The sequence below is a fragment of the Thunnus thynnus genome, chromosome 21 (assembly GCF_963924715.1).
Source record: "Thunnus thynnus chromosome 21, fThuThy2.1, whole genome shotgun sequence".
In the NCBI taxonomy this organism is placed as follows: domain Eukaryota; kingdom Metazoa; phylum Chordata; class Actinopteri; order Scombriformes; family Scombridae; genus Thunnus; species Thunnus thynnus.
In genome coordinates this window covers 13,009,832-13,020,858 of record NC_089537.1, presented here as the reverse complement: position 1 = coordinate 13,020,858, position 11,027 = coordinate 13,009,832, and the positions used below count along the sequence as shown (strand labels likewise).

Sequence of the window (11,027 nt, the reverse complement as noted above, 5' to 3'; positions counted from 1 at the left end):
TTTAATTTTATTGCCAAATTAATCTATGTTTGTAGCACCCAAAGCACCTTATTTATGTACAGGGCAAAACATAAACATCCGAGTAAGCAGCTGCGGGAATTAGAAATTAACCAAATTCTCAAATTGAAATAATTGGGAGGCCAAATTAAATAAGATTTGATTTGCAAAATTCACGATCATAAGCCTGTATTTTAAGACAAACTTGTTAAAAAATCGCACATTTGTTCACACAATCATAAACATTGCCATATATTTCTGCTCTGGAGACTTGAAATGTAACTTTACAACCCCTTAATGTAAAATATTATATATTTTGTTTCTCATAATGTTTCAAAATATTCCTGCACACTTAAATGCATTTTTTCGTAATTGAAAAAGCAAAATCGTATGATGATAAATATTGCTGGCAGTCATTACTGGAAACGTCACGACGAAGTGATACTTCCCCTCTATTAAAAGGTAGTCCTACATATCTTCTGCTTCAAAGTTTCGTGTGATCCGGTAGTGAGTAGCTATGTGACACTGGCAGTAAGCATTAATACAGAGGCAGAGAAATATGATCACTGGTGAGTCAAACCCTTTTGCTCTGTGGATGAATGATTGGCACTGCCAGATTCAAAGTGAATTTAAAGACTTTTGTGCCTTTTTAAAAGATGAATTTTAAGGATATTTTGTTTTTGGTGTTGTTTTGTAGCCTAATATATTTTTTTAAATGATGGTGCGATAATATCAGATTTTGTATATTTTGAGATTATACTGTATAATTGATGTTTCAATCAAATGTTTCACATGTTCCCTGCATGCCAACATTCAGCATGCTGTGCAACAGTGCAATATGAGGAATAGATCAAACGTTCAGTGGGAAACTTGAGAGGCTGAAACGTATGCGTGTCTGAAAAATGATGCCCTGCTGGAGTGAAGAAATATTCAAAAATCACAACAATATTTGTGTGTGTCTTTTAATAACCAACAAAAAAGAGAACCGATTCGTAAGGACATACGAGTGGTGGTAGAAGTATTCAAATCCTTTACTAAAGCAAAAGTACCAATACAGCAATGTAAAAAATACTCCATCACAAATGAATAACGTGCATAAAAAATCCTACTTAAGTAAAAGTACATAAGTATTAGCAGCAAAATGTAGTTAGAGTATTAAAGTAAAAGTACTCATTTTGTCCCTCTAATATATTACTATATATGACATTAGTAGATTATTAATAGCGATTTAGGCTACTGTTATAATAATACTGAAAGGTTGTAAACCACTGGTTTAATCTTTAACAATGTGTTGTATTTTAAAAGCTTGTTATATTATCCATTGTGTCAAATCTTGTATCAAAGTAACTAAAGAAGAACTAAGAACAGCACTTGAGTAAATGTACTTAGTCACTTTCCACCACTGGGATATACACACAATATAATCAAACACCAAAATATTTAAAACAATGTAAAGACATAAACTAAGCTATTACCTTATATTTATAACAATATTGTTATTAAGTATTACTTGTTTTGCATCACACAGGTTCTCATATTTTAATTTCTCACATATTTTTTAAAAATTCTTTAAACTTCAACTTCATTTTTTTAATGACCTAATAAAACACACACAAAAAATTGTAAATAAAGTTAGAATTTGTAATAAATTTATAATTTTCTGTCTTTCAAGCTGTTCTCCTGCTGTGTGCGGTCGGGGTTTACTGCTCTGATGGCAGAGCGGTGCAGAGCCAAGCCTGCGTGCCCTCTCCTGAGGTGAGAGCTGGCAAGATGCTTATTGTTATGTCTTCTTAACAATGTCTAGCAAGCTCAAATACATCAGCTACTGTTGTCTATTTCAAAATTGACACAAAGTTAATTAGTTCAGTAATCCAGATGTGTGAATGGAACACAACCAAGCCGTAGTCTAGAGGAGACATGGCTGGATATACTGTACATTTACAGGTCTTGAAAAATCTTAAAAGTGTTGAATTCAATTTCCTAAAAAGTTTTTTTAAAAAGACAAAGGTCTTACCTTTTTTGGTATGTGTTAAATATCTATGATGTACAAGTGAGACTGGTGTGGCCGTGAAGCTTTTTTTGTGGAATTACTCATCTCTGTCAGACCTACAGTCAATATACAGTAACTAGGAGGCTCATTGACTCATAATAGGCAAGTGTAAACTTTAGCAAGAACTTGATTGAATTGAATAATTATTTTAAATTGGTTAATTCATCAGTTTTCTGCCACTTATTTGGTCCAGTCCTGTTGATGAATTAATTATACAACTAGGAAGTAATTGTTGGCAAGTACAGACAGAAATATGATATAAATGTCAATTAATCCATGTACTTAATAACTCATTTTAGGCCTCTGTGTCATTACTGGAGGGTTTTTTTGGTCATTTTTTATGAATGTCAGTGGCATAGTCCCTCAGGACCATTTCTAGATTCAGCAAAGATACTTTAATTGTCTTTTGGAGTACATGATATGGATTCACTTAGAAACATAAAAACAAAAATGCAGAGCAGTAAGAGGCTGTAAAACACCTGACATCATTTATTGGTCATTCTAGTTTTTAACATTCAGCCACTAAAAAAGCGGATGTAATTCAGTCACAGACAGTGATAACATAACTCTGCTAACGGTAAAAGCAGACACATTGTTCATTTTGATAGACAACTTGCTTTGTGGAAGGGAGAAAAAATAGAAATAGGCCTTTTTCACGGAAGACATTTTGACACGTCACAGTGAAAAGAAAAGCACAAGTGTAAAATGAACGTTGGCTGAATTCCATTTAGCTGCTTCAGGCTCCTCGTGTTATGCATGCTGGCTGTCATTAATGTTATTAGTAACAATTGTGCAAAAAATGCAAATTTAACAAATATTAAAGTAATTGTGGTGAATAATGGTTAACATCAATGTAAAGAATGTGTGATAATGAACTAAAACAATCATGGTCAAGTGGAATCAGGATTTACCCATTTTTGATGAAACCATACAGACATCAAATAGTCTTATCAATGTTTTATGTCTTTAATTGCTGATAGCAATCTTTCTACCACGTTGAATGCAAAGTACTTAATTATTGAGTCTCATCTTTCAGGTGGAATGTTTTCTGCCAGCTGACCATCTGAATGCATCTGGTCCTGTCAGCGTGGAGGTGAGTTATGGCAAGAAACTCATTATCTCTCTGGAGGGCCTCTATGGATACTCCGACTGCCACTGGATCCAAGGAACAGACACAGTACCAACAGCGTGAGTGAATGTCTGTATGTGTGTTTAAGTCTGTTCCCTCCTTTTTGTAATGTTTAAATGCTTAAACTGAGGCTTTTCCTTAAACCTCACCAGGAATGGGAGTCACTCCATTATCCTACCACCGCTTTATGAGACAGATTCTGGGGAATACACACTGAGCTGTGAAGCTGACAGTGGGACCAGGTTCTCACTGCCTGTGGCTCTGCATGTAGTAATGAGTGAGTAACAGCTCTCTCAGCACACAATACACAGACACCACTCAACACAGCCAACAAACACTTGACTGTTTGCTGCTGACTAATGTTTTAGGAATGCAAAACTAGCCTTAATACTATGATAATAACAATTTACACTATATTTTTTCTAGCACGTCCCACAAAACCACGATTGACGCTGATCAAGACAGAGAGCCCTAGGAGTTCCCCATATTTTAAGTGTGTCTCTGGAGGCTCGCCGAAGCCCACACTTAGTTGGACTGGGTAAGATTTTATCCATTACATCTGGATGTACATTGAAGAGTATGTGTAATTCATAACTATGTAGTCTACTGAAACTAACTTTATTTAAAAAAAAACATCTTGTCGTAGTATAATTTTCTGAATAATGATGAGTCTCCTCCTTTTGAGCAGAGAGCCTTATGAGAGAAATGTTCCTGGAAAAAGTGAAACTGCAGAGAGCACAAGAAAGACTACAGACTATATTCATAAAGGAGTGATGTGTTGTGCTACTAACCTTGAAGGACAAGAGTGCTCCCAACTGTATGACTACGGTAATTAAATAATAACAAGTTAATTACATCAAACCTGCAAATTATTTTTCCAAACCCAGGAAATGATTGCAGAAAGTTATTGATTTTCATCTATGAGACACAAATACACAACATGTGTATGTTGTGTACATTAAATTGATTTTTTTTTTAAATGACCTGATCAGCTTGTTTGTGTGACCTGAGGCTCTGCTGTGTGTTTCAGACATAGACAGTGGGTCCATGGAAAATGAGGTTTCTAACGTGACCCTGAGCCCTGGTCAGTCTTTACTACTTCGCTGCCGACGAAAACGTGAAATACGAAAACCGTCTGCGTTATGGTGGGAGAAAGGCAGCACAATAAAAAATGCAGTTGCATGCCCTTCTAAAAACAAGGAGGAGGTGCAGTAATCCTACTGATTCACTATTCCTACTGAAAATTTCATGTAAACAAATGTGAAGTATTTCTCTTTATGCTTGTCTTAACTTAGCCTAAGACACAAATCCCCATTGAAATTATAACAAATTCTTCTTTTTTCTCAGATCTGCATTAGAGATGATGTACATTTAGACAGTCAGATGTCCTACATGTTAATCGAATCAGTCAGTGTGGATCATACTGGCACATATACCTGCAGGAGTCGTAACAACAAAAAGTCTGTTAACATTCATGTCCAGGGTTGGTAGAATTCATCAAATTCACAACAATTATTTCTTTCTTTAATTTCAACTGTCACTAATCAATGGTTCTTGTTCTTTCTAATATTTAGTTCTAATTTCATTCTTGTGTCGCCTCAGCCGAAGGTTTCCTCTCTGTCCAGCTGGATGACAGCAAAATCATATCAGCTCAGGAGGAACCCACCCCCTGTTTGCAAGCCAATGTTTTCTACCACCCCATGCTGCAGCGCTGTACCTGGGAGGATCCTGATAAAAAAAGGACTAAATGCATCAGGGATGACCGGGTAACAATGCACAGGTAGCTGCATGCGAGTAATGTTCCTCTGAGCTCAACTGTAGCAGTGAACTCCTAAAGTCCTAAAAATGTTGCAAAAGGCTGATTTCATATCAAAAATATGACACATGACACTGTCTTCTCAGGACTGTGAAGCTATGTGAGAAGCTCAAATCTGGAGAATATAAGTTACACTTGGAGGCTGGAGGACAAAAAGAAACAAAGAATATATCTGTGTGTGTTGTAGGTGAGAGAGATTCATTGCACAGTTTGTATCATTATTACAGCATCTTTTTCAATAATATTTTTTATATGGTACAAAGCTTGATTGTCCACTGACTTTGTTTCAGACAAACCTAAGTTCAGTTTAAAGACGGCTGATAATACCTTTACCATTGAGACCAGGAGTTCTGTGCCAGCAAATTATTCTTGGATGTCTTGTTCTACCAATGACAGGTATGATTACTGTTAGAGCTGCACAGGTTAGAGGACACTGTAGCCCTCATGTATACACACTCAGATTCAGGTTTCCTAAAGTTCCTGCGCTTTGTTTCATTGCAGCTGTGAAGCAGACTATGCCTGGGAAGAGATCCCTAACACCAATCAAACAGACACAAGAGTCTCCTGTGACGAGACAATCGAGAGTTCACTTAGCAGACATCTAGTGGATGGACACCAGTTCAAGTTTTGCCTTACTAACTCAGTTGGATCCTGGTGCAAAACATTCCCAGTATACGAGTGGCCTTCACCTCAGCTCTCCAGAGGTAGTGAAATTTATTTCATTTAACAAAATTATTAAGTTAAATGGCCTAGTTTTTTTTATGACTGTCTTTACAGACTGTTGCTCACACATTGCTATTTTTCAGTTGTCTCAAATCCTGAGAACGGCAGCTTGATGGTGCTGAAAGTAGGCAGTTTGGTCCTGCTTCTGGCTTTGTGCGTAGTCAGCATTGTGCTCGCGTACTTTGTCAAAAAGAAGGTATATACATACATCTGCACATGTGCACACATACAACACAGACACACATGAAGACATGACACCAACATTTTTTGTTTCCAACAGAAACCCCAGTATCAGCCCCAGCTTCAGGTCATCCAGATGGTTGGGCCCAATGATAATGATTACATCTACATCAACTTCAAGGACTTTCAGTACGACCAGAAATGGGAGTTTCCCAGGGAAAACCTGGAATTAGGTATAAATGCCATTAATACTAGTCATACACCAGAATTTTTATTATTCTTAACAATGTGCAAATGGAGTTACATGTAGTGCCTGCAAGGTCCATTTGAGCAAAGACAGTACCTGTGTCCTCCTCAGGTAATGAACTGGGCTCTGGGGCTTTTGGCATGGTGGTCCAGGCTACAGCTTATGGTATTAACAAGCCCGGAGTCTCACAGCAGGTGGCTGTTAAGATGCTTAAAGGTCAGTATTTCACATATGTAATCTGTGAGTCAAACGTAAAATGTTACGGAGGTCATTTCAATACCTGATCTGGTATTTTACCTTGCAGAGAAACACCAGACTGTGGAGAAAGAGGCTCTGATGTCCGAGCTCAAGATGCTGACCCACATTGGTCACCATGCCAACATTGTTAACCTGCTTGGGGCATGCACAGACACAGGTGCATTTACCACTGCTAATCATGCCTGTATACAACTAACCACCAACTAATCACAGATGAGACATTCAGAGCTAACAATTAAATTATGTGACGCACAGTCTTAAATCAAAATCACTCATTGGATTTTATTTTATCCTAAGTAGGTGGGTCAGTTTTGCTAGATGAGATTTTTTTTAATGATAATTTTTACTGTGTTCCCCATATAGGACCCATATATCTGATTTTCCAGTACTGCTGTCACGGAGACCTGCTGAACTACCTAAAGAACAACAGTGAGCGCTACCACAAGTCTGTGACTGACGCTTTCAACAAAGACCGTTTCAGGAGCCTTTACCACAACCTGCAGCCAAGAAAAACTTCTAGGTGGGAACAGAAACAAATATTGTGAAAAGAGGAACAATATTGTTTTGCAGTTACATTACAGTCAAAATCACATCTGTGTTTTTTCAGTGAGCAAGAAACAGCAGTGGACAACTACGTGCCCATGTACAATTCTACCACTAGGGGGCAGGAGGACATCGCTCTCCTCACCATGACCTCCTGTGACATGGACAGCTTTGAAGGTCAGAGAACATGCACATTGCTAAACAGACAAACTACAATATCAACATGTAGAGCTCATTGGAGTGCAAATGGAACCAGTTTGAGCAGAGATGTGTCAATCCTAACTGATCCCAGTTTATCTGCAGATCTGGAGAGCTACGAAAACCCAGATGATCAGACAGACGACCTGCAGGCCCTGACCTTTGATGACCTGCTGAGCTTTGCCTACCAAGTGGCCAAGGGCATGGAGTTCCTCTCCAGCAAAAATGTACGTGACAAAGGGCCACACTGTGGACATTCTCGCCATTACAACTGTCAACTAATGAATATACATACTTGAATAAACTTGGACTTAGGAAAACGTTTAAAAAGAGCTGGTTTGGTTTAGCAGCATTTTTGAATGAAAAATGTTCAAGCAGAAGTTTCACAATGCGATCATGGCTTTGCGTTTGAGGATTATGTGTGATGTGATTCAAGTAAATACGTGGTTTATTGGTCCTGTCTGTCTGCAGTGTATCCATCGGGACCTGGCAGCTCGAAACGTGTTAGTGACAAAGGGCAGGCTAGTGAAAATTGGTGACTTCGGACTGGCCCGGGACATCGACAACGACTCCAACTACGTTGTGAGAGGAAACGTATGTCAAATGATCCTGCCACACTTGTTTTACATCATTCTTTTGTTGCCATGTCTGTGTTTTTTCATCAATATGACTGACATGACTTTTCTGTCCTTCAGGTGCGTTTGCCAGTGAAGTGGATGGCACCGGAGAGCATCTTCCAGGGGATGTACACCATGAAAAGTGACGTCTGGGCTTACGGCATCCTCCTCTGGGAAATCTTCTCATTAGGTATCCCTCTCTTCATGAGCATTCATTTAAAATTAAAGCACAAAATCAATCCGGCACAACAATTAATACAAACCCTGTTTCTGTAACTGTTGTTTAGGTGTCACTCCGTACCCAGGCATGAAGGTGGATCATCAGTTCTATTCAATGATTGAGAGAGGATTTAAGATGGAGTGTCCATATTACGCCAACGATTCTGTGTAAGTGTCTTCAGTCTGTATGCTACTCATATGTTTCTCTTGTAAATGGATTTGTGACACTTACCACATTCAGTCATGACAAAGTTGACATTTTAATCACTTGCACAATAATGACAGTGGATGATAACAGCAAAAACACACAGTATGAGACTGCATGAATGATGTGAATCATGGCGGACAGAGCCACCATATAGTTTCCTTTGACTTACAACCTAAAGATATTCTGGATAACTAAAAATCCTTAAAGACATCAAGTCTTTCTAGATACATGAACTTTGCTTCATCACGTTTGTGTCTGTCTTTCCTCTCCAGGTACGAGATGATGTGTATGTGTTGGGCCCCGGATCCCTGCGATCGCCCTTCTTTCTCCAAACTGGTGTCTTTTATGTCTGTACAGCTGACAGACAGAGAGGAGAAGGTAGGCCTGTAGAGCACAGTCGACATATTCTGGGTAGAATTTAACCAATTACCTAGAAATAGTCTATTTGAAGAACTTTTCACTTTCATTACTGGACACAGAATTTAAATCTGACTCAGACTAAACATTAGCAGCTTTATTACTCTCATCACCTTGCCTAATAAGAAGCACCTTTTGTCTTTCAGCTCTACCATAACATGCTCAATGAGTCATCCTGCGACTACCAGAATGCACCGGCCATTTTGGACATTTCCTTCTTGACGAAACAGAACGAGAGCAAGATGCAATCAGCCAATGACTACTGTCAAACTCATGCGACTGAGGAAAGCAAAGCAGAAGTGTGTGACTCAGATACTGTGGAAAGTGATGAAAAACTTCTGAAGAATTCTGCTACCGAGTGATCACCAATCGCTCATTGCCTGTTGACATTCAAACTATTTTATCAATAAGGCCTATATTATATTTCTCATTAAAATATTCTCAAGAATTACAATAGAATGCACTTGCTTCATATACTATTAAGATATTGTAAGCATTTTCAGAATGAATAAAACATATGTAGCATATATTTGACATAATCTGTGAAAGTAAATGACGATAGCTTTTACTTATGTTTATGCAATTCATTCAATTGTGTTCTTACTGTGAAAATGGGTAAATACAGTATTTTTTTCTAAAGTATTTGTACTCAAGGAGGTTATATTGTGCAGCTAAGATTTAAATCAGGTTTCATAAAAAGGATCCTATATATTCTCAGGTCTATACTGTAGACATGTAAGCTATGGCGTAGTAACTTTTTCAACAGTAGAACTTTAGCAACTGATTAACTACTGGTTAAAGATTATATCACTGTTACTATACATATGGAAACAGCCTTTAGCTTTAAGGTATTGTTAGGCAGTAAAATGTAATGACAGTTATTTTGTTGTGGTATCTTATATTATGGCAGCAGTTATAATCTGCTTTCTTTGTGTGTACAAAGGCTGTTCACACATATATGAAACCAAGCTTTGCAGATTTGATACAATGCATTTGTATACTGTATTGTCATGTTTAAGCATTATACCTGCAATAAAATGTACTTTATGTTAAACGAAGGACTGGTGATCACAAGTTGTTCCCAATGGTCTGGGCTATAAAATGCACCAATCTTCAAAGGTTGTCTATGTCTGAGCTGTTGAACCAAAGAGTGACTTTAGCTTCACATATTGTTTTATTTGGTTAGTTTCTAGTAGCCTGAAGAGGAGTAAAAATTCAGTGTTTTACAAAAAAAAAGAAGAAGATTGTAGAAATGTCAAGTCTAAAGCTCTAGAGACATGTTTTTTTTGTCTTTCCTTCAGTCGACAGCTGCCAGTTTCTTCATCTAGGCAAGGCCAGAGAGCCCAGTTTGGATGATGGAGGAGCCGGTCTGCATCTAAAATCTGCATCACTGTGTCCTTTAAACTCTTCAGCAAATAACTCTTTTTTTTCAACGTCAGATTATTGGCTGTCGATCTGACAAATAAAATATTAACCATAGCCAGGCGCAGGGGGCTTGTTCTGTGTGTCCACCAGTGCGTTAACCTTGTATCGAGGGGTTTACATTGTCATGTCCGAAGGTCACTACACGCTGCCTGCGCGACTACTAAACAGCGTCCACGCATGAACATGGAAATCGCAACAGTAAATGCTCTTCCTTACGAGGATTTTGTGAATATTTTCGGCAATGTGGTGGAGAAATGTCCCATCATAACAGCCGCTGTGTGGTCGAGGCGTCCATTTGTGAGTTTGGGTGCTTTTGAGGCTGCCATCAGTGAGTTCATTGATGCTCTGCCAGAATCAGGTGAGCTACAGTGATACGTTTTTATCAACGTATCCTGTTATATTTTGCCTTTTAGCTGTTTTAGAATGTGCCATTAGGTTCACTGTGCGCGTAATGGCACTAATCAGTCACCATGTGTATGCAGGTAAAGAGGGGATCCTCAGGTGTCACCCGGACCTCGCGGGCAGGGACCTCCAGAGCGGCACTTTGACCCAGGAGTCGCGTGAAGAGCAGACAGGAGCCGGAATGGACGCGCTGGACTCCTCGGAAACTTCGCGCATGGCTCGGCTAAACGACGAGTACAAAGAGCGCTTTGGATTCCCGTTTGTCATCTGCGCCAGGATGAACGACAAGGCGACCATCTTACGGCAGCTGTCCGAGCGCCTCGGGAACGAGCGCCCGGTGGAGAGGGCGCGCGGCATCGAGGAGGTGAAGAAGATATGCCGCCTGCGTCTCCAAGGTCTGGTGCTCATTGACGCACTGAACAAATTATGATACTGGATGTTGTGCCAGTTTTACCACCTGGATGTAAAGACTGATGCTGTTTGTATGAGTTTATAGGCTGTAATATTTGGTTTATTCCAAATGTATTATGTGAGTTATTCATCCATCATTCTGTACAATGAATCATTCAAACAACACGTGTGGATCAGTTATTCTAAT

The 11,027-nt window shown here is 38.9% G+C and overlaps 2 protein-coding genes across 2 annotated transcripts; both read left to right on the top strand.

The window, feature by feature from the left end:
• The first annotated feature begins 456 nt into the window (after positions 1–456).
• On the top strand, positions 457–9,656 carry flt3 (fms related receptor tyrosine kinase 3). The gene is made up of 24 exons (XM_067578377.1): positions 457–566; positions 1,670–1,752; positions 3,084–3,235; positions 3,329–3,453; positions 3,603–3,714; positions 3,865–4,004; positions 4,207–4,382; positions 4,524–4,659; positions 4,779–4,956; positions 5,079–5,179; positions 5,283–5,388; positions 5,494–5,696; positions 5,799–5,911; positions 5,996–6,128; positions 6,254–6,358; positions 6,447–6,557; positions 6,764–6,920; positions 7,008–7,120; positions 7,247–7,368; positions 7,613–7,735; positions 7,837–7,948; positions 8,046–8,145; positions 8,458–8,563; positions 8,749–9,656. Exons 1-24 carry the CDS (start codon positions 557–559, stop codon positions 8,962–8,964), a joined length of 3,033 nt encoding a protein of 1,010 aa, XP_067434478.1. The 5' UTR covers positions 457–556; the 3' UTR covers positions 8,965–9,656.
• Positions 9,657–9,757: 101 nt separating this feature from the next.
• urad (ureidoimidazoline (2-oxo-4-hydroxy-4-carboxy-5-) decarboxylase) lies at positions 9,758–11,006 on the top strand. Its single transcript, XM_067578386.1, has 2 exons — positions 9,758–10,385; positions 10,510–11,006. Exons 1-2 carry the CDS (start codon positions 10,205–10,207, stop codon positions 10,857–10,859), a joined length of 531 nt encoding a protein of 176 aa, XP_067434487.1. The 5' UTR covers positions 9,758–10,204; the 3' UTR covers positions 10,860–11,006.
• Positions 11,007–11,027: the final 21 nt, after the last annotated feature.